We start from the raw sequence: 27,975 nt of genomic DNA, 5'->3' as shown, positions 1-27,975 counted from the left end.
CCCCCCCCCCCCCCCCCCCCGCCATACGAACGCCATGATTAGTTTGTCCAGCGCTTTGAAAAAAGCCTTGGGGATGTAGATTGGGATAGATCTAAATAGGAAGAGGTACCTGGGCAGTACGTTCATTTTGATCGTCTGGACTTCTCCCCGTGAGGGAGAATGGGAGTGTGTTCCATCTTTGCAGTTCCTTTTTTACTTCCTCCGTCAGACTGGTGAGGTTCCATTTGTGGATCCCTTTCCAGTCATGGGCTATTTGGATCCCCAGGTAGCGGAATTTGTGTCGGGCTTGTTTAAATGGCAATCCCGTTAGTGCTGCCCCCTCTACTTGCGGGTGTACTGGGGAGATCTCGCTTTTGCTCCAGTACCTCTATGAGGTATTTCCATTCGACTCTGTCGAAGGCCTTTTCTACATCCAGGGAGACGATCACCTCTTGTGTTCTCTCCCCGGAGGGGGTCATTATCACGTTCAGCATTCGCCTGATGTTCGAGGTAGGCTGTCTATCTTTGACGAAGCCCATCTGGTCCTCTGTGACCACCTCAGGTACACAGTCTTCTAGCATTTTGGCTAGGATTTTGGCCAGTATTTTGGCGTCTGCGTTCAGCAGAGATATGGGTCTGTATGACCCACAATCCGTTGGGTCTTTGTCTTTCTCAGGTATCAGCGAGATTGAGGCCTGTGCTAGCGTGGGTGGCAGTGTGCCCCTAACTAGCGAGTCTGTGAACATCTCCCGCAGGTGCGGGGCCAGCGCTGTCGCAAATATTTTGTAGAAGTCCGCCGGGAATCCGTCCGGTCCCGGCGCCTTCCCCGCCTGCATGGAGCTAATGCTGTCCATGATCTCTCCCAGTGCTAGTGGTGCTTCCAGGTCCCATTTTCTGCCCTCTCCCACGACTGGAATGTCCAGTCCATCCGTTTCATCCCAGACTCCTCCCTTGGAGGCTCTGAGGTGTACAGCCCTTGGTAGAAGACCTTGAAGGTTTTGTTAATCTTTTCTGGTTCTGTTTCTAATGTGCCTCTGGTACCCCTGATTTGTGAAATTTCCCTGCTGGCTGCCTGCTTTCTCAGCTGATGTGCCAACAGGTGGCTGGCTTTGTCTCCGTGTTCGTACAGGGTCCCGCGCACCTGGTGGAGTTGGTGCACTGCTTTCTTGGTGGAGAGCAGGTCAAAGTTCCTTTGTAGCTCTTTCCTCTTGTGGCGCTAACAATTATACTCAAAGACGAGAGACTAGTACAATCGAGGTTTTATTGCTGTGCGATGCTATTCCTCCATCTACAACTGCAGACTCGGGTCTGAGTGACTCACACGCATATTTATACACAAGCTCACTGTGGGCGGAGCTAGCCAGCAGGGGCTTACCGGAGGAGCCTGTATTACAGGTACCGGTATACATCCCCCTACTGCAAGTACACATCACTACAGTGGTTATATCACCACACCCCTCCGCCAGGAGCTCTAAGGTCGGGGCCTCGGAGTATTTACGGTCTGCCTCCAGTATGGAGTCGACCAGCTGCTGCCTAGCCACCCTTTCCTCCCTATCTCTTTGCGCTTTGGAAGCGATGATTTCCCCTCTTAGTATGGCATTTAGCGCTTCCCAGAACGTGGAGGGTGAGACCTCCCCGTTCTTGTTGTTCTCCGTGTACTCTGCTATGGCCCGCGCTATCCTTTCGTTGAAGGCCTTGTCAGCTAGTAAGTCACCATCCAACCTCCATGTGGGCCGCTGGGCCCTTCCCATCTCTAGCTGCACGTCCATGTAATGTGGAGCATGGTCTGATATCACCGTTGCGGAGTATTCCACTTCGTCTATCTCTGGAAGCACTGTTTTCCCCACCACAAAGAAGTCAATTCTGGTGTATACGTTGTGTACTGGGGAGAAGAAGGAGAATTCCTTCTCCCCCGCGTGGGCGAACCTCCAGGGGTCCACCGCTCCCATCTGCTCCATAAAGTGACTGAGTTCCCTTGCCATGCTTGAGGTTTTCCCCGTTTTGGGGTTTGATCTGTCTGTCTTTGGATCCTGTACACAGTTGAAGTCCCCCCCCCCCCCCCCCCCCTTGATTAGTCGATGCGTCGCTATGTCCGGGATTTCTGCCATGGCCTTCTTGATGAAGCTCGTGTCGTCCCAGTTGGGTGCGTACATGTTAACTAGTACTACCGGTGCCCCATCCAGGGCCCGCTGACCATGACGTACCGTCCTCCCGGGTCCGTAACCGTCTTTGTCACCCTAAACATCGTCCTCTTGCTGATCAATATCGCCACCCCCCTGGCCCTTGTCCCATAGTAGGGATGGTAGGTCTGTCCAACCCAGCCCTTTCTTACCCGCAGTCGGTCCTGCTCTCTCAGGTGTGTCTCTTGGAGGAAGACTATGTCGGTCCTCATATGTCTTAGGTGGGTGAGGACTCTGGATTTCTTCACTGGGCAGTTAAGTCCTCTTACGTTCCAGGTGACTATCCTGGTGGGGGGCTTCTGCCCCCTCGCTCCTGTGGGATTCCTTGTTTCGAGCCCTTGGTTGTGGCACTTTGTAGCCCTATTCCTTTCCTAGCCTTGTTTGTCCCTCCTTCCCTGCATCCCCCTCCCCGGTCTCTCCCTCCCTGTGTACCACCCCGCCCGGTCTCTCCCTTTTCCCCCCTCTCCTGTATACCCCTCCTTTGTCCCTCTTTCCCCTGTTCCTGTCCCCGTTTGCTTTCCCGACTCTGTTGGGTCGTCCCCCCCACCCCCTGCCTGGCACCTTCCCCCCTGTTGGGGGTGCGCTGCGGCCCTGCTTTGTTGCATGCCCCCGGCGCTAGCTTTCCTGCTAGTACAGTGGTCCCCCCTCTCGGGAGTTACTGTCTCGCTTCTCCCCTTCCCAGCCTCTGCGGTTTTCTGCCCGCTTTTCCTCTATCCGACCCTGCACTCCTCTTGCTTGCTCTCCCTCCTCCGCTACTCTCGTTCCCTCATGCTGGGGCCTGGCCTCCCACCTGAAGCAGTCCCTCGGGCAACGATTTGCTCTTTTTTTCAGGGTGCATTCACCATGGTGGGGGGGGGGGGGGGGGGGGGGCTGGCATTGCCTCACCCCTCCCCTCCCCCCTGTCGGCGTGTTGTTGCCCCTTGCCAGGGGCCCCTCATTTCTACCTTCGCTGGTGGTTTTCCAGCCCGTGTTCCTCGACAAACTTGTTTGCTTCGACGGGGGCTGTAAAAAAGTATTCTCTTTCTTGGCATGTGACCCAGAGTTTTGCTGGGTGCAGCATACCAAACCGTATGTTGCTCTTGTGAGGAGCTGTTTTCGCTCTATTGAACTCTGCCCATCTCCTGGCTAGATCTGCCCCAATGTCCTCGTAAATTCGAATGGCATGTCCTTCCCATTTGCAGGCTCTATTTTTCCTGGCCCAGTGCAGGATTGTTTCCCTATCCTGGTACCGGTGCAGTTTGGCTATGACTGCTCTCCGTTGTTCCCCTGCCTTGGGCTTCAGGCGCAGCGACCGATGTGCTCTGTCCATTTCTGGTGGGTTGGGGAAAGTTTCCCTCCCCACTAAGTTGCCCAGCATCTCAGCCACATATATCGTGGGGTTTCTACCCTCGATCCCCTCTGGCAGGCCCACTATCCTGACATTTTGCCTTCTCGAGCGGTTTTCCTGGTCGTCCACTCTGCCCTTCAGGCTCCCCTGTGTTGTGCCCAGTCTCGCTACCTCCCTCTCCAGGGCCGTGACCCAGTCGCTCATGTCAGTTGCTGCTTTCTCCAGCTCCTTAATGGTCGCCTCTTGGGCTTCCAGCTTCTCCCCTTGGGCGTCCAATTTCTCCTCTGCTGTGCCCAGGGCATGCTGCATTTCCATCAGGGCCTTTCCCTTGCTGCCTGCACTGCGGCCTCTATGACTGCCCTAGCCTCTGCATTGTTTACCGGCTGATGCTCCCTCAGCGCCTCGGCAAAGGCTGCCTTCCAGTTCCAGCTCCACCCCTGGCCCTGGGGGAGAGGGCACCTGCCTGTCCAGCTCTTTTTAGTGTGGCGATCTGCTGCTTCGTGCGCTGATTAGCTCGCCTGAGCTGGCTCGCCCATTGCCCCGTCTGCCTTTGGTGCCCCTTCTCCCTTTGCTTTGGCTCCCTTCTGGCATTTTTTCCTCCCCCTTCCCTTTCTTCTTTTATTCTCCCCTTGTTTTTCTTTTCCCCCCTTTTCCGCACCCTATTTTTATTTTTTTTGTCTCTTCCCTTTTTCCTTCTCTCCTCCCTTCGCTCCTTTACCACTTTATTTTTCCTCTTTGATAAAACTCTTCTCAGGTGAACTTGTTTTGGGTGAGAAAAAAAGTTCAAAAAGAAAAATCCCCCCCCTTTTAAAAGTTTTCTTTTCAGAGTTTTGTTTTTGCAAAAGATCTTTTTTCCTTCCTTATCCCTCACTCATCCAGGGTCGAGAGAGAGAGCGAGAGGCCTCTTTGTTCCTGCCTCATGGTGGTCACTGCCAGTTGAGGGGAAGGGGGATTTGGGGGACTTAAAAAAATTTTTTTTAGAGTACCCAATTATTTTTTCCAATTAAGGGGCAATTTAATGTGGCCAATCCACCTACCTTGCACATCTTTGGGTTGTGGGGGCGAAACCCACGCAGACACGGGGAGAATGTGCAAACTCCACACAGATAGTGACCATGGGCTGGGATTCGAACCCAGGACCTCAGCGCCGTAGGCAGCAATGCTAACCACTGTGCCACCGTGCTGCCCCTTCTCAACAAGAATTAACATTTTTAGAACACAGAAGAACATTTGATACCAGTCAATAATATGGGGTTGGATTCTTCGACTGCCCGCCGGGTCGGAGAAACTCCGGGGGCTGGCATGAATCCCGCCCCCGCAGGCCGCCGAATTCTCAGCGGACGCGGGAATCACGCCAAGCGCCAAGCTGGTTGGCCCCCCCGGCGATTCTCTGGCCCGTGATGGGCCGAAGTCCCGCTGCTGTTATGCCGGTCCCACCGGCGTGAATCAAAGCACCTCCCTTACCGGCGGGACTGGCGGCACGGGCGGGCTCCGGGGCCCCGGGGGAGGGATGCATGGGATGATCTGGCCCGGGGGGTGCCCCCACAGTGGCCTGGCCCGCGGTTGGGGCCCACCGATCTGCGGGCAGGCCTGTGCCGTGGGGGCATGGGGGGGTCACCTCCACGTCGGCCATCGCAGAGGATGACCCCCCCCTGCACATGCGCGGGGATGACGTCAGCAGCCCCTGACGCTCCCGTGAATGCGCGGACCTCCGCCGGCCGGCGGAGTCCCTTCGGCCCCGGCAGGGGTGGCGCCAAAGGCCTTTCCTGCTGGCCGGCGGCGCACCAACCACTCCGGCGCAGTCCTAGCCCCTCAAGGTTAGGGCTTGGCCCCTAAAGGTGTGGAGGATTCCCGGCGGGTGGGTCGGAGAATCCAGCCCCTTGTCTGTCACAATTCAAAGTGCAGTATCCAGATTTTTGTGTTACACTTCAAAGAGATAGAAAGGAACAAAGGGTCTCCTCAATAATACAAAATACTGGAGCACAAGGGGAACATTTTTTTTTCTTTTTTTAAATTTAGAGTGCCCAATTCATTTCCCAACCAAATGTTGTAAGTGTTTCTCGGAGCAGGCCACATCTCTACAATTGGACATGTTTAATGATTCGCTGTCGAAGGGGTCACTACCTCTGACCTTCACCCAAGCCACAATCTCTGTGCTCCTTAAAGGGGGCAAGGACCTAGTAGAGTGTGGGTCATACCGATCCATTTTGCTCCTTAACACAAGCGTTAAACTATTGTCTAAAGTCTTAGCAGCCCAAATGGAACCCTGTCTTCCAGCTATAATATCTGAAGATCAGACAGGCCTCAAGAATGCCTCTTGAACATTGTCCTTCACCTCCTAGCTGCTCGGGAACCTTACGTCATAGTACCTTTGAACGCTGAAAAAGTATTTGACAGTTTGGTGTGGAACTTCCTTTTTGAGATCTTGGGGAGATTTGGTTTTGGCCCCAAATTTTCCTCCTGGTTTGGTCTGATGTACAATGCCCTGAAAGGCAACATCTGCACAAGTACACCAACCTCAGAATATTTTCTGTTAGGCAAGGGCACTAGACAGTGCTGCCACTTTTCTTCGTTGTGCTTTTCGCTGGCCATTGAATCTCTTTGGATGGATGGAGAGAAATACACCAGGAGGGATTGGAGCACCGGTCTCAGTCTACACCGATGATCTACTCCTATATATTACAGACCCGGCCTCCTCGATAGACAACATAATGAGGATATTCACAATATTTGGCACTTCCTCAGGGTACAGGTTAAATGTGGGTAAAAGTGAATATTTTCCAGTGAACCCATCAGCCAGAGGGGCGTGGCTGGGTTCACTGCCATTTCATCGCCCGCTCTCTAATTTCCATTACCTGGGGATCGCGTAGTCCATAAACTGGGATTCACTCCACAAGCTGAGCTTTTCAAGCTTCATCAGTAAGGTTAAAACCGACTTACAGAGGTGGAAAAATCTTCCTTTGGCAGCATCCAAACTGGCAAGATGAATGCCGCCCATGGCTTCTATTTTTATTTTCTTTCAATGTATTCCTATTTTTTTGGCCAAAGCATTTTTTATTATAGTTAACAACTTTATCTCAGCATTTGTCTAGGCATGTAAGAGTCGCAGGGTCTGCAGCACTCTGCTTCAGAGGGACAGAGGATTTGGAGGCCTGGCCCTCCCCAATCTCCTGTTTGGAAGATTCCTGGACTGCCAACATACAGAAAATCCTGGAATAGCTCAGTGACCCTGGGTCGAAGTGGAGTAAAATGGAGGCACCATCTTGCACCACAGCCTCCTCCCTATGTGCCATCATTACTGCACCGCTGCCGTTCTCCCCTATAGGTCCTTCCTCGAGTCCTTGAGTCCTGTGGTCATCTCCTCCCTCAGGATTTGGGAACAGTTTTGGCAGCACTTCAATCTTCTCTCACAGCCCTCACTTGCCCCGATTTGTGACAACCACCTCTTCATGCCTCCGAGCTTGGACCCATTATTCATGTCTTGGAGAATGGGAGGTCTTGTACACTTCGGGGAGTTATTTCCAGATGGAGCTTTTGCCAGCCTTGAGAAACTCATGGACAGATACAGTCTGAATGGCTCGAACCTTGTGTGTTTTCTTCACAAGTTATTTTCTTCCTTCTCCTTGGCCCCACGTTCTTCCTTGCCGGAGAAGGTTTGTCCTTGGCACAACACAATGAGAGGTCTTGTCAAATCTGTACAACCTTATTCTATCTTCGGATCCTGCCCCTTTGGATAATATAAGAAATGGGTTGGGGAGCTGGGCTCTGTACTTACTGAGGAGACTTGAAGGGAAACCCTGTACCGGGTGAATTCCACTTCATCTTGTACCAGACTGAGTTTAATTCAGTTCAAAGTACTAGATAGAACACTTTGGACAAAAGCAAAGATGATTGGGTTATTTTGAGATGTGAAGAACAAGTGTGGCCTCTGCTCACTTATACCAGCTAACGACACGTATGAGTTTTGGTCTTGTCCTAAGCCTACCTACTGGAAACTGAGTTTTCTTTTTTGATACAATATCCAAGATTTTGTAGGTAAACCTTGACCACTGGTAGTAATATTTGGAATCTTGGACTCCTTGTCACTTCATTCAGGGATTTTTGGCGGGAGGGTAGGGGGGGGGGGCGTTCTTGCTTTCGCATCGTTAATATCCAGGAAGTGAATACTGCTTCGCTGGGGGTTTCCCTCTCCACTCAAAGCATGTGCATTGGTGTAAGATGTGATTTCATTCTTCCACCTGAAAAATATTAGAGGCTCGGTGGGGAGGTTCTAGCAGAGATGTCAGTCATTCATTTCATTCTTTAAAGACCTGGACACATTTGAGAGTTAGGGGGGTAGAGTTATAAGAGCTTAATTTAGATATCAGGGTTTCTTGATCCATTGTATTTGTCAATCAGTTTTTAAAAATTTGGTATTTATGTAATAGATATGTGTATATCTCTGTTCATATGTGTGTTACTGTTTATATTTGATAATTTTACAAAAATATATTGAAGAAAAATAATGGTGGCACCCACTTGCACCAGTTTGTTGACTAAAAACAGGGGCTGGTTTAGCACAGTGGGCTAAATAGCTGGCTTGCAATGCAGAACAATGTCAGCAGCACGGGTTCAATTCCTGTACCGGCCTCGCGGAACAGGTGCCGGAATGTGGCAACTAGGGGCTTTTCATAGTAACTTCATTGAAGCCTACTCGTGACAATAAGCGATTATTATTATTAAAGCATTTCCATTCTCTCAGAATACCGATTTTGAAGTTTATTCCCATTCCTCTGGGCTAGTCATTCTAGTTGAGAAATGATGGAAATCCGAACCTCAGGAACTCTTGCCCATTTGGCATTATTGCTCTTGTGGGAAGCAGCCAGATGTTCTTCCCATTATAAGACCAACTGGAAACTCCGAAGAGTCGGCTGAAGCTGGCATCTGTCTGTTTCCAGGATGCTCCCGTGCCCTGCTCGAGTTGCCCTGCTAGAGTTACATGAACCTAATGGAACACAGGAGGAATTGCGGTTCCCATGTTTTAAACAAATAATAAGTAATTTTTTTTTTCAATTAACAGGCCATTACTACCTCGTAAGTGGATCTCTTATCTACAAATTCCAGTGGACTACTTTGCAAAGCTCTTGGTCTGGAACAAGTTGGATGAATTGTAACTGAATAAATGTGCTTTGCTACCACACTGCTAACTCATGGAAAATATTGCTCATAGAGAATGAGCATGTTATCGTCGATTCAAGACAAAGTTAACTAATCAGCTGAGCTTAATCATTAACTGATATGAATATATTTTTGTTGTGCAATTAATGCTTGTGTGCCATTTCTTACATACTTACCTTGAAAGCATGTTAGAATATTCATGGTATTTACAGAGTATGTTTTATTCTACTAATCCATTAATTCTATCCATTTAGTTTAAAAATTGTGATTCAATAGATCCTACTGAAAATAAAGCACAAGTTAAAGGATACTGATTGTCTCGGTTCTCTGTATCGACACGTGATTCTATATGAGCAGACATTGCTGTTTACCACAATAGGGGAGAAGTTGAGAAACACTTTGTCACAAAAAAAGGTGGTTAAAGTCTGGCTCTTTCTCATTCACTAGTAAACCGGATATTATGGATTCCACTCTAACTTATGTCCTTCGCTAAGGAACAGGATATTATGGATACCACACTTTCCCCCTTTTGTTCATCAAGGACAACTAAGAATCTTACTGAAGCTCTATCTCCCCTCACCGTCCAGCTCCCTTGTCTGTAAGGTTGCAATCATTGAGGAGGAGATGGAGCTGGGCTGCGGTGTTGTCGCCTAGGGTTTGAAGTGTCCTTAATCGGCAGCCAGAGTGAACGCAGCAAAGGAGGAGCTGTATAACTATGTACAGGACAATAAGAAGGTCAATGCCTATCCCGAGGTACTTGAGGAGGGTCTGAAGGAATCCCCCAAACTACCCTCCAATATCAGGGAGCCATCCCCACCAATCAGAAGGCTTTCTTGAGCCATGGAATGGAGAAGGCGGACTTGCTCCTGTATGTTGCTCATATCTGTTTCGATTCTTTGGTCACCATTAACATAAAAGCAGCAAGATTCATTCATGGCTGCGCATCCTCCCCCCTTGCGCTGCCAATTGGAAACCAAGGGCCATTCTGTTTTGAAGTACTACTTTAGAGAGGGACTGAATCTCTGATTGCAACCCCTGGATGGCATCTACGGTTCTATTCTCAATGATTTCCATAGTGGCAGAAATGTTAATGACAGCCCATTGTAATTCCAAGACCTCCAGACCCAGGGTAAGGGCCCGGACAAACTGGTGGAACCCGGTACTACGGGTAACCAGTGGGCTCTAGATTGACCTATTAGGTTCCCAGGTGGTTATGGTGGGAGTGAATGGCAACTGTTATGGGAGAGGTGTTTTCAGAACCCCAAAATGTATCATGGAGTTCACCCAATCTTTGATTTATGAACTAATTCATAATCATCTGCCATTTCTGCTGCTAATCTCGCAGTTTTAACCCTCTGTTCTTTCACATGAGTTCTCACTACATCAGGAATTGAATTTTTAAACTCCTCCAAAAGTATAATTTCTCTGAGAGCTTCATACGTTTGGTCTATTTTCAAAGCCCTGATCCACCTATCAAAATTACTCTGTTTGCGCCTTTCAAACTCCATGTATGTTTGACCAAATTCTTTCCTTAAATTTCTAAACCTTTGTCTGTAAGCTTCAGGCACTAGCTCATATACACTTGAGATGGATTTCTTCACCTCCTCATATGTTCCAGATACCTCCTCCGGTAGTGATGCAAACACTTCACTACTCTACCTACCAGCTTTGTTTGAATCAGTAACACCCACATGTCCTGTGGCCATTTTATTTGTTTAGCTACCTTCTCAAATGAAATGAAAAAGGCTTCCACATCCTTCTCGTCAAACCTTGGCAATGCTTGGACATATTTAAATAGATTCCCACCAAGCCTTCGCCTATGATACTTTTTCTCACTATCCTCATCACTATCATCTAACTGTACATTTCCCTTTACGTCTGCCAGTTTATTAAATAAATGTTTTTGTTGGGTTTTTGAACAAGGTATAATTACCGTTATGTGCACAGAATAAGCAACATATATATATATATATATATATATACACACACATATTTAGAAGAGAAGGGCACACCCCAACATAAAATACAATAAAATATGAAATTGAATAACTGGTGGGGTATTGTGCACCAGCTCGACAGCGGCAGCTCTGTACTCCTGGCAGGCGACTGTTTGCGGGGGGGGGGGGGGGGGGGGGGGGGGGGAGGGTGGGGCGGGGGTGGCGGGGATTGGGGAGGCAAATATACATTTGGGTGCCTGGGAGATCATTACAGTGTGTGATATTTGGCTGTGTTTAGTGTTTTTGTCGCCTGCATCTCCCGGACGGGTCTCGCTGCCGTCCCATGCTCGCCTCCGCTTCTGCTGCTCCTCCCGTCCTCCATCTTTATTTTCCTCGTTCCCCGCTTGTGGAGATGTCATGCACGTTTTGGCATCCTGTGCCTTCCTTCCGGCTCCCATTTCTCCATCTCCCCCCCACCCCGCTGGTTCTCCTCTCTTGTCCCACCCGCCTCCACGGTTCACCTTTCTTTCCTCAGGATTAGCTGTCTCTCCTGTTCCACCCCCCTGCCCCCCCCCCCCCTCCCCCGTGGTTCACCTTTCTTTCCTCAGGTTTAGCCATTCCCCCCACCTCAGCCCCACCACATCTATCCTCCACCTCCGGGAAAAACCTACTCATACGGGTTCTTGTTAAGTGGGCTCTGTGTACCACTTTTAGTTGCTTCAGGCTCAGCCTTGCGCACGTGGCGGTGGAGTTGACCCTATGCAGTGCTTTGCTCCAGAGTCCCCTCCCTATCTCAATCCCCAGGTCCTCCTCCCACTTCTTTCTTGTTGCGTCCAGTACGGTGTCGGCCCCTTCTGTTAGTCGGTCATCCATGTCACTACAATTTCCCTTGTCCAGTATGCTTGCGTCCAGTAGGTCTTCCAGTAGTGTCTGTCGTGGCGGTTGTGGGTACGTCCTTGTCTCCTTTCGTAGGAAGTTTTTGAGCTGCAGATACCTTAGCTCGTTGCCCCGGCTAGCCGAAATTTCTCTGTCAGTTCGTCCAGTGTTGCGATCCTGCCGTCCGTGTCGAGGTCCATGATTGTCAGTGTCCCTCCGTCCTGCCTCCACCTATTGAAGGTGGCGTCAGTCAGTGCTGGTGTGAACCTATGGTTGTTGCAGATGGGGGCTTTGTCCGACATTTTGGTCAGGCCAAATTGCTGCCTCAGTTGGTTCCAGGATTGGAGGGTGGCTATCACCACCGGGCTGCTGGAGTGTTTATTCGGTGGGGATGGGAGTGCTGCCGTAGCGAGGGTCAGAGAGAGGTCCCCATGCAGGAGGCCTCCTCCGCGCGCACCCACTCGGCCTCTGGCTCCTGGATCCATCCCCTTATTCGCTTGGCTGTCGCCGCCCAGTGGTAGAATTGTAGATTTGTGAGGGCTAGCCCCCCCTGGATTTTGTTTTTTGTTGGACCTTCTTTGGGATCCTAGCATTTTTACCCCCCCATATGAACGCCATGATTAGTTTGTCCAGCGCTTTGAAAAAGGCCTTGGGGATGTAGATCGGAATGGATCTAAACAGGAAGAGGAACCTGGGCAGTACGTTCATTTTGATCGTCTGGATTCTCCCCACGAGGGAGAGTGGGAGTGTGTTCCATCTTTACAGGTCCTTTTTTACTTCCTCCGTCAGGCTGGTGAGGTTCCGTTTGTGGATCCCTTTCCAGTCATGGGCTATTTGGATCCCCAGGTAGCGGAATTTGTGTCGGGCTTGTTTAAACAGCTGCCCCTTTAGTGCTGCCCCCCCACTTGCGGGTGTACGGGGAAGATCTCGCTTTTGCTCATGTTGAGTTTGTAGCCCGAGAAGGCTCCAAACTCTTTCAGGTGCGCAATGATTCCGCCCATGCTGCTATGTGGGTCCCAAATGTAGAGGAGCAGGTCATCTGCATAGAGTGAGACTCTGTGCTCTCTGCCTCCCCTTCGGATCCCCCTCCAGCCTTTTGCTAGCCTGAGCGCGATTGCTAGCGGTTCGATCGCTAGGGCGAACAGCAGCGGGGACAGTGGGCATCCTTGTCTGGTGCCCCTGTGCAGTTGGAAGTATTGGGAGTTGGCATTGTTGGTCCATACACTCGCCATGGAAGCGTTGTATAGGAGTTTTACCCAGGAGGTTAACCCTGTTCCAAGCCCGAACCGCTGCAGTACCTCTATGAGGTATTTCCATTCGACTCTGTCGAAGTCCTTTTCTGCGTCCAGGGAGACGATCACCTCTTGTGTTCTCTCCCTGGAGGGGATCATTATCACATTCGGCAGGTGCCTGATGTTTGAGGTAAGCTGTCTACCTTTGACGAATCCCGTCTGGTCCTCTGTGACCACCTCAGATACACAGTCTTCTAGCCTTTTGGCTAGGATTTTGGCCAGTATTTTGGCGTCTGCGTTCAGCAGTGAGATGGGTCTGTGTGACCCACATTCCGTTGGTTCTTTGTCTTTCTTAGGTATCAGCGAGATTGAGGCCTGTGCTCGCGTGGGTGGCAGTGTGCCCCTAGCTCGCGAGTCTGTGAATATCTACAATAGCGGGGTGTGGCGCTAACAATTGCACTCAAAGATGAGAGACAAGTTCAATCGAGGCTTTATTGCTGTGTGATTCCTCCGGCTGCAACTGAAGACGAGGGTCTGAATGACTCACACGCGTATTTATACACAAGCTGCCTGTGGGCGGTCCTTACCGGAGGAACCTGTATTACAGGTACAGCCATAGATCCCTCTACTGCAAGTATGCATATCTACAGTGGTTATCACCGCATTCACCCCCTGTAAAAATGAGTCCGGCGGGGGTGACGTGTAACTATGATACAAAGGATGATATATTTACAATAGGGTCCAAACAAAGAAAACCAAGAGTCCATCCGGTTAGCAGGTTACAAGGTGAGCCGAACCGGCGGTTGAACGTTCCGCTGTGATCGGCGTATCTGTGGTGGCGATGTCGGTGCAGGTGCTGGCGGTGTTGGTGCTGGCTGCTGGCGGGATGACTCCGAGAGCGAGCCAAAATCTTCCGAGAGCGAGCCAAAATCTTCCGTGTCCTCCAGTGTGGACAGGGGAACGAGGGATGGACCTGGTGGGGAAGAATAGGGGGGCGCCGGGGATAAGGAGGGTGTCACGGGGGTGAAAAAGGGCCGTGGGCATGGGATCGGCACCTGTGGCAGCCAGGTCTCGGAGCGAGACTGTGTCCTGGTGGCCGTTGGGGAACTCCACGTAGGCATACTGAGGGTTGGCGTGAAGAAGGCGTACTTTGTCCACCAGGGGTTCCGCCTTGTGGTGCCAGACATGTCTATGGAGAAGGACTGGGCCCGGAGTTGTGAGCCACGTCGGGAGCGACACCCCGGATGTAGACTTCCGAGGGAAAGCAAAAACACATTCATGGGGTGTACTGTTAGTTGCGGTGCACAGTAGTGACTGAATGGAATGGAGCGCGTCAGGGAGGACCTGCTGCCAGCGAGCGGCTGGTAGGTTCCTGGACCGTAGGGCCAGCTGGACGGCCCTCCATACCGTCCCGTTCTCCCTCTCTACCTGCCCGTTTCCCCGGGGATTGGAGCTGGTCGTCCTGCTGGAGGCGATACCCCTGCTGAGCAGGAAATGACGCAGCTCATCACTCATGAACGAGGATCCCCTGTCACTGTGGATGTAGTCGGGGAAACCGAACAGGGCGAAAATAGAATCCAGGGCCTTGATGACGGTGGCAGACGTCATATCCGGGCATGGGATGGCGAAGGGGAACCTAGAAAATTCATCGACCACACTAAGGATGTAGGTGTTGCGGTCGGTGGAGGGGAGGGGCCCTTTGAAGTCCACGCTGAGATGTTCAAAGGGGCGGGACGCTTTAAACCAGGCGCGCGCGATCTGGCCGGTAGAAGTGCAGCTTGCACTCGGCACAGACCTGGCAGTCTCTGGTGACTGTCCGTACTTCCTCGACGGAGTAGGGCAGATTGCGGGCTTTGATTAGATGGTACAAGCGAGTGACCCCCGGATGGCAAAGGCTCTCGTGCAAGGCACAGAGCTGGTTCACTTGTGCGCTGGCACATGTACCTCGGGAGAGGGTGTCTGGCGGCTCGTTGAGCTTGCCGGGGCGATACAAGATCTCGTAGTTAAAGGTGGAGAGCTCGATTCTCCACCGCAAGATTTTGTCATTCTTGATATTGCCCCGCTGCGTGTTGTTGAACATGAACGCTACCGACCGTTGGTCAGTGAGGAGAGTGAATCTCCTGCTGGCCAGGTAATGCCTCCAGTGACGCACGGCTTCAACGATTGCCTGGGCCTCCTTTTCAACAGAGGAATGTTGAATTTCGGAGACGTGGCCGGTGCGTGAAAAGAATGCCACGGGTCTGCCTGCCTGATTCAGAGTGGCGGCAAGTGCGACATCTGAAGCGTCGCTTTCTGTTTGGAAAGGCAGTGTCTCGTCTACTGCGTGCATCCCGGCATTGGCTATGTCTGATCGAATGCAGGCGAAGGCCTGTTGTGCCTCGGCCAAGAGGGGAAAATTGTGTGCACTGGATATGTGGGAGGGCCTTTTCAGCGTATTGTGGGACCCACTGGGCGTAATAAGAAAAGAACCCAAGGCAGCATTTGAGGGCCTTGGTGCAGTGGGGGAGTGGAAGCTCCATGAGGGGGCGCATGCGGTCGGAGTCGGGCCCCAGTAGTCCGTTTTGGACTACGTAGCCGAGGATGGCTAAGCGGTCTGTGCGGAACACGCACTTCTCCTTGTTGTACGTGAGATTAAGGAGAGATGCGGTGTGGAGGAATTTAGAAAGGTTGGCGTCATGGTCCTGCTGGTCATGGCCGCAGACGGTGACATTGTCGAGGTACGGGAAGGTGGCCTGCAGTCTGTACCGGTCAACCATTCGGTCCATTTCTCGTTGAAATACCGAGACTCCATTCGTGACGCCGAAGGGAACCCTAAGAAATTGGTACAGACGACCGTCTGCCTCGAAGGCAGTGTAGGGACGGTCCGATTTATGGATGGGGAGCTGGTGGTAGGCGGATTTCAGGACAATAGTAGAGAAGACCCGGTACTGTGCAATCTGATTGACCATATCAGAAATGCGGGGGAGGGGGACGCGTCGAGCTGCGTGTACCGGTTGATGGTCTGGCTGTAGTCCATGACCATCCTGTGCTTCTCCCCGGTCTTAACCACTACCACCTGGGCTCTCCCAGGGCTGTTGCTGGCCTCGATGACACCCTCCCGAAGCAGCCGCTGGACTTCGGACCTGATGAAGGCCTTGTCCTGGGTGCTGTACAGTCTGCTCCTGGTGGCGACGGGCTTGCAATCTGCGGTCAGATTGGCAAAGAGTGAGGGAGGCTCGACCTTGAGGGTCGCGAGGCCGCAAACGGTGAGGGGAAGCAGGGGTCCGCCGAATTTGAGGGTGAGGCTCTGGAGATTGCACTGGAAATCCAGGCCTAGTAAGAGTGACGCGCAGAGGTTGGGGAGAATGTACAGACGGAAACGGTCGAATTCCACGCCCTGCACAGTAAGTTTAACCAGGCAGAAACCCCGGATTGGGAAGAGTGGGAACCGGAGGCGAGAGAGATCTGCTGGTTGGCGGGTTGGACCGCAAGGGAATAGCGCCTTACCGTATCCGGGTGGACGAAGCTCTCGGTGCTCCAGGAGTTGATGAGGCAGGAGGTCACGTGGCCGTTGACCAGCACCGATGTGGAATAGGGTGCCAGGTTGCGAGGACGCGACTGGTCGAGTGTAACGGAGGTGAGTAGCGGGCGATCAGCAGTCGAGTCAGATGAGTCCGACGAGGAGCGGTAGTGACCCGTGTCCCATGGCCCCGTCCCGGGGGAGGAGAAATGGTGGCGTCTGGAGTACCTGTGTGGGAGAAGATGGCGGCGGACAAAATGGGGGAACACATGGAGCGCACGTTTCGAGCGGTTTTCCTGGTCGTCTACTCTGCCCTTCAGGCTCCATATGTTGCGCCGAGTCTCGTCACCTCCCTCTCCAGGGCTGTGACCCGGTTGCTCACATCAGTCGCTGCTTTCTCCAGATCCTTAATGGTCGCCTCCTGGGCTTTCAGTTTCTCCCCTTGGGCATCCAATTTCTCCTTGAGTCTGGTCAGGGCCTGCTGCACCCCTGTCATGGCCCTGGTTACTGCTGCCTCAGCGCCTCGGTAAAGGCTGCCTTCCAGTCCCAGCTCCCCCTCTAGCCAGCGCCGGCCCTAGGGTTGCTGGCGCCCCGGGCAAGATGAACTTCGGCGCCCTTGGGGGGGAGGGGGGCCCGAGGGGGGGGGGGGGGGGGCGAGGGGGGGGGGGGCGGGGGGGACCCGCGGGGGGCGGACCCGCGGGGGGGGCGGACCCGAGGGAGGGGGGACGGGGGGTGCGGACCCGAGGGGGGGGGGGCGGGGGGACCCGAGGGGGGGGTGGACCCGAGGGGGGGGCGAGGGGGACCGAGGGGGGTGGGCGGGGGGAGCGGACCGAGCGGGGGGGGGGGGGCGGACCAGGGGTGGGCGGACCGGGGGTGGGCGGACCGGGGGGGGCCGCCCTGGGGGAGGGCGGCCACCGCACATGTGCTGGTTGGCACCGGCCCAACTGCGCATGCGCGGGACCCGAGTCTCTGGCGCCCCCTAGCACATGGCGCCCCGGGCGACTGCCCGAGTTGCCGGTGCCTTGAGCCAGCCCTGCCTCTAGCCCCAGGGGAGAGGGCACCCGTCTGTCCAGCTCTTTTTGATGCGGCGATACTTCCGTTCTGTCGCCTCGTGTGCTGATTCGCTCGCCTGAGCTGGCTTGCCCATTGCCCCGTCTGCCTCTGGTGCCCCTTCTCCCTCTGCTTTGGCTCCCTTCTGGCATTTTTTCTCCCTCTTCCCTTTCTTCTTTTCTTCTCCCCTTGTTTTTCTTTCCCCCCCTTTTCTGGCCCCTATTTTTTTTTTGTTTCTTCCCTTTTTCTTCTCTTCTCCTTTCTTTCCTTTACCACTTTATTTTTTCCCTTTTATAAAACTCCTCTCAGGTGGGCTTGCTTTGGGTGAGAAAGGAGAGTGTAAAAAGAGAGAAAATAATATATCCCCCCCCCCTCTCTTTAACAGTTTTCTTTTCAGAGTTTTGTTTTTGTAAAAGTTATTCTTTCTTCCTTTCCCCTCACTCACCCAGGGTAGAGAGAGAGAGAGAGAGAGAGAGAGGCTTATGGTCCGGATTACCTTTGTTCCTGCCTCGTGGTGGTCACTGCCGGTTGGGGGGGGGGGGGGTTGGATCGGTCCCCGCTGCTCTGTCCGGATCGCCGCTCGTCGAACCCTGCGCTCTCCCGGTGGGGATGGTTAGGTCGCTGGTCGCTCCTCCGATCCCTCCTCTCCGCAGGCTCAGCCCCACTTCGGTCCGGGCTGCTGCCGCTCCTGGCCTGCGCCGTGGGGGGGGTGGGGGGGTGTGGGGGGCGTGGGTGGAGGCGCTCTGGTGCCGTGGGGGGGGGGGGGGGAGGTGGACCTGCCGCCACCGGGTCGCTCTGCCGCCGAGGTTCCCCTGCCACCAATTTCACGGCGGGGGGGGGGGGGGGGGGGGGGTTCGTATCTTCCCCTTCCCTGCTCTTCCCGCTGCGGAGAGGAGCCCCTTTCTGTGCGACCGTCATGTTTCATGGCCATTTTCTGAAGTTCAAACTCCCTCTCTTTATCTTTTTCCCTGATCTGTATCTCCCTTTCTTCTTCTTTTTGTTCTGCTAGTGCTATTCTTTCTTTTCTCCTTTTCTTTTCCCTCTCTCGCTCTTTCTTTTTCCTCTCCTTCATATTCAAGCCTCTTTAATTTTTTCTCATGTTCCATTTGTTTAATTTGCAACTGAATTTTTGCCATTTCCAGTGAATCAAATGGTGTCTCAGGAAACTTTAAATGCTTAACCATCACCATAACTACCTCATCTTTTCGCATTTTGTCAGGTAATGTTAACTGCAATGTTTTTGCTAAATCTAACAGTCTGCTTTTAGTGTCGTACTGCGTGACAGTCTCCACCTCCAAAAACTGCTGAGCCTCTGAAAGAGCCATTGTCCACAACACACTCCCCACTTAAACTAAAATCTTTAAGTTCACAAAAGCCAATCCAATAGATAGACTTTTATCCTGGACGAGCCCTCATTTTTTATGGGAGAGGTGTTTTCAGAACCCCAAAATGTATCATGGCGTTCACCCAACACCCTCCTCACCCCCTTAGAGCACTGTTCCTTTTGAAGCACACGGCTTGTTCTCCAGGTGTAGTATTACAATTATGGACACGTGGGGTGGTATTCTCTGACCCACCACAGGATCAGAGAATTGCCCGGGGCCAGCATCAACCCCACCCCTACCGTGTCCCGAATTCTCTGCCTCACGGGAATTGACGGGGGCGGGAATCGCGGTGCGCCGGTCGGCGGGCCCCCCGCGGCGATTCTCCGGCCCGCGATGGGCCGAAGTCCCGGCGCTGACAAGCTTTTTCCGCTGGTGTGAATCAAAGCACCTCTGGTGCCGGTGGGATTGGTGGCGTGAGCGGGCCCCGGGATCCTGAGGGGGGCGTGGGGCAATCTGGCCTCGGGGCGTGCCCCCACGGTGGCCTGGCCCGCGATCGGGGCCCACGGATCGGCGGGTGGGCCTGTGCCGTGGGGGAACTCTTTTTCTTCTGCCTCTGCCATGGTCTCCAGCATGGCGGAGGTGGACGAGACCTCCTCCCCTGCGCAGGCGCCAGGATGACGTCGGCAGCCGCTGGTGCTCCGGCGCACGCACGGACGTACGCCGGCCAATGGCCTTTCGGCCCCGACTGGCGGGGCGCCAAAGGCCGTTCGTGCTGGCCGGTGGAGCTGAAACCACTCCTCCCCAAATTCTGCAATTTTGGGGAGGCCTGACGCCGGAGTGGTTCTCACCACTCCATAACACCGGGACCCCCCACCCCGCCGGGTAGGGGAGAATCCCGGCCCAGGTTTTTAAAACAAAACAATGTTTATTCCATGAACTCAAATTAACCTTTCAATAAACATTGGATCTCTTAACACCCCTTACTTCAAAGATAACCCCGAAAATAATACAACACTACCCAATCCTGCAAACTGTTCCTTTACAAATCCAAAAGACTTGACAAATCCTTCAAACAGAAGGACATCAGATTTATATGCAACACTGAGACCTATTTACTATTCCGATTTCACCAAAGGATTAAGAGATAGTCCTTGATGGTAGAGATCACCAGCACTGCAGCTCACAGCCACACACAAGCTTTCTTCAAGCTGAAACTAATAACTTCCAAAAAGCAGATAGTGAGCTCAGCTCCCCCCATGATATCACTTCAGTAATATGATCAGCTTAATTTCTTAAAGGTACATTTCTTAAACATCCAATTCTTAAAGGCACTCTCACATGACGCAACGTGTTGAACCCCAAAGGCCTCAGGAATAATATTGCCAATGGTACAGGTCCCTGCCCAATCAATGGGAAGTGTCTTCTAGGCACTATTCCCACAAAGCCAGTAGGAACCATTGCGAACAAGGGTCGGGTACTAAAAGGTATGGTTCTGACAGAATTTAAGCCAATTCCAAATAAAGGTAGAATTGGTCTGGGCATACAGGCGAATTCAACAGGTCCGACTAAGTCGTAATGTTCGCAGTGCCTGTAGGTCTGATCATCCAGTAGTGCTTCTATAATTACAGGGTCCAAACCCTCCTTTGACGTAGCCATCAGAGGCCCAATTGATTGTGGAGTTACCCCGGGCCAGATTAGATGCCTGCTGACAGTCAGACCATTCTGGTTAGTATATGTGAGTCCGGTCTCAGAGGGAGGGGCCTGGGGTAGGCATGTTGACGCATTCCCTTTGCATTCCCAAAAGGATGCCATTTGGTCTGACTGGTTGTAGAAGTGGAATCGGGCTGCCCGGTAATCATTTTTTTTTAATAAATGTTTTTTTATTGAGTTTTCATATTTTATATATGACAAATTACAAGTTATTAGAGAGAGAGAAAAAAAAAGGAAAACACAAAAATTTAACATGAATATTTACAGGTAAGCATCTTCATAACAATAATTGTGGCCGCCCCCTTTAGCCAGCATACATATTTTACATTCCCCAATATGGCCGAGGCACATGTTTATAGGCATTTATTTATAGTTTGGTTTTGGGCCTTGGCTTGCCATCAAACCCTCATACCGAGCCCGTAGCCCCCCCCCCCCCCCCCTCCCCCCGGCTATCTTCACCCGATTCCCGTCCATTTTCCCCTGGTTCTTGGCCACCCGACTATTCTTCCTCATGTACGTTGGCCACAAACAGGTCCCGGAACAGTTGCATGAATGGCTCCCACGTTCTGTGGAAGCCATCGTCCGACCCTCGGATGGCGAATTTGATTTTCTCCATTTGGAGAGATTCCGAGAGGTCGGACAGCCAGTCTGCAGCTCTGGGTGGTGCTGCTGACCGCCAGCCAAACAGGATTCTACGGCGGGCAATCAGGGAGGCAAAGGCAAGGGCGTCCGCCCTCCTCCCCAGGAATAGATCTGGCTGGTCTGAAACCCCGAAGACCGCCACTATCGGGCATGGCTCCACCCTCACCCCCACCACTTTGGACATAGCCTCGAAGAAGGCTGTCCAGTACTCCACAAGTCTGGGGCAAGACCAGAACATGTGGGCGTGGTTGGCCGGGCCTCTCTGGCACCGCTCACATTTGTCCTCCACCTCCGGGAAGAACCTACTCATACGGTTTCTCGTTAAGTGGGCTCTATGTACCACTTTTAGTTGCGTCAGGCTGAGCCTTGCGCACGTGGAGGTGGAGTTGACCCTATGCAGTGCTTCGCTCCAGAGTCCCCACCCTATCTCCATCCCCAGGTCGTCCTCCCATTTCCTTCTTGTTGCGTCCAGTACGGTATCGTCCCTATCTACCAGTCGGCCATACATGTCACTACAGTTCCCTTTCTCTAGGATACTTGCGTCCAGTAGGTCTTCCAGTAGTGTCTGTCGTGGCGGTTGTGGGTACGTCCTTGTCTCCTTTCGTAGGAAGTTTTTGAGCTGCAGGTACCGTAGCTCGTTCCCCCCAGCTAGCTGAAATTTCTCTGTCAGTTCGTCCAGTGTTGCGATCCTGTCGTCCGTGTATAGGTCCCTGACTGTCAGTGTCCCCCCGTCCTGCCTCCACCTTTTGAAGGTGGCGTCGGTCAGTGCTGGTTTGAACCTATGGTTGTTGCGGATGGGAGCCTTGTCCGACATTTTGTACAGGCCAAATTGCTGCCGCAGTTGGTTCCAGGATTGGAGGGTGGCTATCACCACTGGGCTGGTGGAGTGTTTTTTGGGTGGGGATGGGAGTGCTGCCGTGGCGAAGGCCCGGAGGGAGGTTCCCATGCAGGAGGCCTCCTCCGTACGCACCCACTCGGCTTCTGGCTCCTGGATCCATCCCCTTACTCGCTCGGCTGTTGCCGCCCAGTGGTAGAATTGTAGATTCGGGAGGGCTAGACCCCCCCTGGATTTTGTTTTTTGTATGACCTTCTTTGGGATCCTAGCATTTTTACCCCCCCATACGAACGCCATGATATGTTTGTCCAGCGCTTTGTAAAAGGCCTTGGGGATGTAGATCGGAATGGATCTAAACAGGAAAAGGAACCTGGGCAGTACGTTCATTTTGATCGTCTGGACTCTCCCCGCGAGGGAGAGCGGGAGTGTGTTCCATCTTTGCAGGTCCTTTTTAACTTCCTCCGTCAGGCTGGTGAGGTTTCATTTGTGGATCCCTTTCCAGTCATGGGCTATTTGGATCCCCAGGTAGCGGAATTTATTTCGGGCTTGTTTGAACGGCAGCCCCTTTAGTGCTGCCCCCCCCCCCTTGCGGGTGTACTGGGAAGATCTCACTTTTGCTCATGTTGAGTTTGTAGCCCGAGAAGGCTCCAAACTCTTTCAGGAGAGCTATGATTCCGTCCATGCTGCTTTGTGGGTCCGAGATATAGAGGAGCAGATCATCCACATAGAGTGAGACTCTGTGCTCTCTACCTCCCCTTCGGATCCCCCTCCAATTTTTTGCTGCCCTGAGCGCGATTGCTAGCGGTTCGATTGCTAGTGCGAACAGCAGCGGGGACAGTGGGCATCCTTGTCTGGTGCCCCTGTGCAGCTGGAAGTATTGGGAGTTGGTATTGTTGGTCCGTACACTCGCCATGGGAGCGTTGTATAGGAGTTTTACCCAAGCGGTGAACCCTGTTCCAAGCCCGAACCGCTCCAGTACCTCTATGAGGTATTTCCATTTGACTCTGTCGAAGGCCTTTTCTGCGTCCAGGGACACGATCACCTCTTGTGTTCTCTCCCCGGAGGGGGTCATTATCACGTTCAGCAGGCGCCTGATGTTTGCGGTAAGCTGTCTACCTTTGGCGAAGCCCGTCTGGTCCTCTGTGACCACCTCAGGTACACAATCTTCTAGCCTTTTGGCTAGGATTTTGGCCAGTATTTTGGCGTCTGCGTTCAGCAGAGATATGGGTCTGTATGACCCACATTCCGTTGGGTCTTTGTCTTTCTTAGGTATCAGCGAGATTGAGGCCTGTGCTAACGTGGGTGGCAGTGTGCCCCTAGCTAGCGAGTCTGTGAACATCTCCCGCAGGTGCGGGGCCAGCGCTGTCGCGTATTTTTTGTAGAAGTCCGCCGGGAATCCGTCCGGTCCCGGCGCCTTCCCCGTCTGCATGGAGCTAATGCTCTCCATGATCTCTCCCAGTGCTAGTGGTGCTTCCAGATCCCGTTTTCTGCCCTCTCCCACGACTGGTATGTCCAGTCCATCAAGAAACCGGATCATCCCAGCCTTCCCCGTTGGGGGCTCCGAGGTGTATAGCTCTTGGTAGAAGGCCTTGAAGGTTTCGTTAATCCTCTCTGGTTCTGTTTCCCACGTGCCTCTGGTACCTCTGATTTGCGCAATTTCCCTGCTGGCTGCCTGCTTTCTCAGCTGGTGTGCCAACAGGCGGCTGGCTTTGTCTCCGTGTTCGTACAGGGCCCCGCGTGCCTGGCGGAGTTGGTGTACTGCTTTCCTGGTGGAGAGCAGGTCAAAGTTCCTTTGTAATTCTTTTCTCTCCGCCAGGAGCTCTACGGTCGGGGCCTCGAAGTATTTACGGTCTACCTCCAGTATGGAGTCGACCAGCTTCTGCCTAGCCACCCTTTCCTCCCTATCTCTTTGCGCTTTGTAGGCAATGATTTCCCCTCTTAGTACGGCCTTAAGCGCTTCCCAGAACGTGGAGGATGAGACCTCCCCGTTTTGGTTGTTCTCCGTGTATTCCGCTATGGCCCGCGCTATCCTTTCGCTGAAGGCCTTGTCAGCTAGTAAGGCACCGTCCAGCCTCCATGTGGGGCGCTGGGCCCTTCCCGTCTCCAGCCGCACGTCCATGTTGTGTGGGGCGTGGTCTGATATCACAATTGCGGAGTATTCCACCTTGTCTATCCCTGGAAGCACCGTTTTCCCCACCACAAAGAAGTCAATTCTGGTGTACACATTGTGTACTGGGGAGAAGAAAGAGAATTCTTTCTCCCCCGGGTGGGCGAATCTCCAGGGGTCCACTGCTCCCATCTGCTCCATATAGTGACTGAGTTCCCTTGCCATGTTTGAGGTTTTCCCCATTCTGGGGTTTGATCTGTCCGTCTTTGGATCCTGTACACAGTTGAAGTCCCCCCCCCATGATTAGTCGGTGCGTCGCTATGTCCGGGATTTCTGCCATGGTCTTTTGGATGAAGCTCGTGTCGTCCCAGTTGGGCGCGTACACGTTGACTAGAACTACCGGCGCCCCATCCAGGGCCCCGCTGACCATGACATACCGCCCCCCTGGGTCTGTAACCGTCTTTGTCGCCCTAAACATTGTCCTCTAGCCAATCAGGATCGCCACCCCCCTGGCCCTTGTCCCGTAACAGGAATGATAGGTATGTCCCACCAAGCCCTTTTGCCCGGTAATCATAATCAACAAGATAGAACAAGAACGTAATGGTAACTCACCCACTCCAGTACAACCTGGGTATAGTTCCTTCTAACCCATACCCAGGCTGACCCCTTAACGGCCACCTTGGGACCATGCAGAATCTAAAAATCACGGGTGGGATTTCCGAACGTCGAAAATCGGCCCGGTTTGCGTCGCGCCGTCCGCCTCGGAGAATGGCGGGGTCTGGCGCGACTCAATGGGCGTCTGGGCTGCCCACATTCTCCGGCCTGCGATGGGCTGAAGTCCAGCCCGTCTTTAGCTAGTCCCGCCGGCGTAAATTGGAGTAGGTTCCTTACCGGTGGGACCTGGCGGCATGGGTGGACTCCGGGGTTCTTTGGGGAGGGGGGGGGGGGGTGCGGGGGGATCTGGCCCCGGGAGGTGCCCCCACGGTGGCCTGACCCGCGATTGGGGCCCACTGATCCGAGGGCACTCTAGCATTCCGCACCGGAGGCTGTACCGGTCCGCCATTCCCGGTGCGGAAATGAAGTCCTCTGCGTATGCATGGGGATGATGCTGGCACGCGCTGGCGCTCCTGCGCCTGTGCCAACTCACGCCGGCCAGCGGAGGCCCTTTGGCACCGGTTGGCGTGGCGCCAAGCCCCTTTCCTGCCGGCCGCCGGAGTGGTTTGCGCCACTACGTCCTGCCGGGTAGGGGAGAATCCCGCCCCACATCTCTGAGGATGAAGGGTTGGTTGGCAAAATGAGTACAAACCCAACAATTGGTCCGGTTGCCCTGTGAGGCAATGGCCTGCATCTTTTGGACTGCAGAATGATCAATCCATGCCCCAGCAAGGGCCACACAGGAAAAAGTCATTGGTAGAGTCCACATGTTGATGGTCCAGTCAAGGTTCTGATTCAAGTACTTTCTTCCTGGTCGGTGCCTGCTTGACGTCTGAGGTATGGATCCACTAAGGACGTCCCTCCACTTTCATAACCATGTGGGTAGTCGGCAACACCTGGTAAGGGCCTTCCCAATGAGGTTCCATGCAGTGTTTCCTCCGGAAGACCTTCACGAGGACTAAATCTCCCGCTGGTACTGGTGGCACCCTTCAGTGGTAGCTTTCTTCTGTGCCTCTGCGACCTGAGAATGCAAACTTTTCAGAGGGCTAATCAATGCTATGCAATAACCCAGCATTCCCTCATCCATGGAGTGGATGTCCATCTGCTTAACCATGAGGGTTTGGGAAACAGGGAGGCAGATGGGACGTCCCATTACTATCTCATATGGCTAAGGGAGGTCGTACAGTTGGGACATGAGCGCATGGTCATGAGGGCTAAGCAGCGCCGGCTCTAGGGTTGCTGGCGCCCCAGGCAAGCTGAACTTCGGCGCCCTTGGGGGCGGGGACGAGGGGGGGGGCGGGCCCGAGGGGGGGGGGCGAGGGGGGGGGGGCGGGGGGGGGCGAGGGGGGGGCCGAGGCCGAGGAGGGGGGGGGGCCGAGGCCGAGGTGGGGGGGGCGAGGAGGGGGGGGCGGGGCCGAGGAGGGGGGGGCGAGGGGGGGGGGGCCGAGGGGGGGGGCGAGGGGGGGGCCGAGGGGGGGCCGGGGCCGAGGGGGGGGCGGGGCCGAGGGGGGGGGGCGAGGCGAGGGGGGGGGGGCGAGGCGAGGAGGGGGGGGCCGAGGCCAAGGGGGGGGGCCGAGGAGGGGGGGGGCGAGGCCGAGGAGGGGGGGGGGCGAGGCCGAGGAGGGGGGCGGGGCGAGGCCGAGGAGGGGCGGGGGGGCGAGGCCGAGGGCACGGGGGGGCGGACCCGAGAGGGGGCGGACACGCGGGGGGGCGGACCCGAGGGCGGGGCGGGGCGGACCCGAGGGCGGGGCGGGGGGGCGGACCCGAGGGCAGGGCGGGGGGGGACTGAGCGGGGGGGCGGACCGAGCCGGGGGGCCGCCCTGGGGGCGGGCGGCCACCGCGCATGCGCTGGTTGGCACCGGCCCAACTGCGCATGCGCGGGACCCGAGTCTCTGGCGCCCCCGAGCACATGGCGCCCCGGGCAGTCGCCCGAGTTGCCGGTGCCTTGAGCCGGCCCTGGGGCTAAGGGTAAGGCCTCAGGCCACTTCAGACCTGTTTCATCACACAGCTTAGCCAACTTGTTCTTTAGTATCCTGTTCTGCCTCACCACCGCCCCCGTAGAGTGGAGGTGGTAAGGACAAGAGAGGTGGTGTTTGCACTATAATGCTTTCAGCAATTCCCTTACCACCTTTCCTGTAAAATGGGGACCATTGTTACTGGATATGATTTCAGGGATCCCAAACCTAGGCACATTTTCATGTAACAGTAACTTGGCTATTTAGTTGGGTATGCTTCTACCCATCGTGAACACAAACACACAAATGGAAGCACGTAGCCATATCCCATACAAGCATGTAGCCATATCCTTTTGTATAAAGTCCATTTGTAAATTCTCAAAAGGGCCTTACGGTTGTGGGCCCATCGCTGCAGTCACTGGAGGTGTCTTTCCTGGGTTATGGTGTTGGCAGAGTAGGCACTGGGTAGCAACCTTCCCTGCCATGGTAGAAAAACCTGATGCAAACCATACTTGCTGTGCCATCCTTATCACCCCCCATTTGCCCGCATGAGTAAATTCATGTAGCATGCGGGAAAACCGGGGGCAGTGATAAATGGTCGACAGGTCACCGTTCCGGAGAACACCAAAGGCCAACAGTGCATTTGGCTTGTACCCAACTCACCCTGTTCAGAATGCGGTGCAGTGGCCTGTAAATGAATAACACGAGGCAAATCAACAAGAGAAGTAACAGACGGAGTAGGGGTGGCAGCCTGATAATAGAGGGAAAGCAAAATGAAGCTGTCCAGCTTGCTAATAAATAGCCAATACCCCTTCCATCCATTCAAACTTCATTGTATGTTCTCCTGTTGGAGACGAGAAACCACCTGGGAACCACGAATCACAGAAAGGGTGACATGTGGGGCTACATTTGGCGGTGCTTGAAAAAGAGATGCAGCAGAGGGCAGTAGCGTGACAGAGGCAGTGACGCCCTTGGGGCCAACACAAAGGGAGGTGATGGTAAGAACGTAACACTCACCAAAGTGGGCATACTGAAGGTCGGAGCCATCCGCCGAATAATGGTCTGTGCAGTGGAGATATTCAAGCGACTCCCTTCTAGGGAGTGACAGCAGTAGCCCAGGGTCTCTTGAACTGCTCATCAGCCAGTAGATAAAGGAATATATTTCGCAGGCAGGACTTTATCGAAGGTTGACTAAATCGAAGTTTCACCACCACACGTGGGGTTGAAAGGAGGTTCAGCGATCTGTAGGGGTTGAAAGGAGGTTCAGCGATCTGTAGGGGTTGAAAGGAGGTTCAGCGATCTGTAGGGGTTGAAAGGTGTTTCAGCGATCTGTAGGGGTTGAAAGGAGGTTCAGCGATCTGTCGGGGCTGAAAGGTGTTTCAGCGATCTGTCGGGGCTGAAAGGTGTTTCAGCGATCTGTAGGGGTTGAAAGGAGGTTCAGCGATCTGTAGGGGTTGAAAGGAGGTTCAGCGATCTGTAGGGGTTGAAAGGAGGTTCAGCGATCTGTAGG

The 27,975-nt window shown here is 53.7% G+C and overlaps 1 protein-coding gene across 1 annotated transcript in view; it reads left to right on the top strand.

Annotated features, from left to right (window-relative positions):
- The window catches only part of LOC119977541 (neutrophil collagenase-like), a 51,416-nt gene extending 42,463 nt beyond the window's left edge, over window positions 1–8,953 (top strand). The window contains exon 10 of the mRNA XM_038818595.1: window positions 8,546–8,953. Coding sequence (XP_038674523.1) covers window positions 8,546–8,643 — 98 coding nt within the window. The 3' untranslated portion in view covers window positions 8,644–8,953. The remainder of the gene's footprint in view (window positions 1–8,545) is intronic.
- Window positions 8,954–27,975: the final 19,022 nt, after the last annotated feature.

The sequence above is a fragment of the Scyliorhinus canicula genome, chromosome 14 (assembly GCF_902713615.1).
Source record: "Scyliorhinus canicula chromosome 14, sScyCan1.1, whole genome shotgun sequence".
Lineage (NCBI taxonomy): Eukaryota > Metazoa > Chordata > Chondrichthyes > Carcharhiniformes > Scyliorhinidae > Scyliorhinus > Scyliorhinus canicula.
Note: the sequence above shows the minus strand (reverse complement) of the source record. Positions and strands in the feature narration are given on the sequence as shown.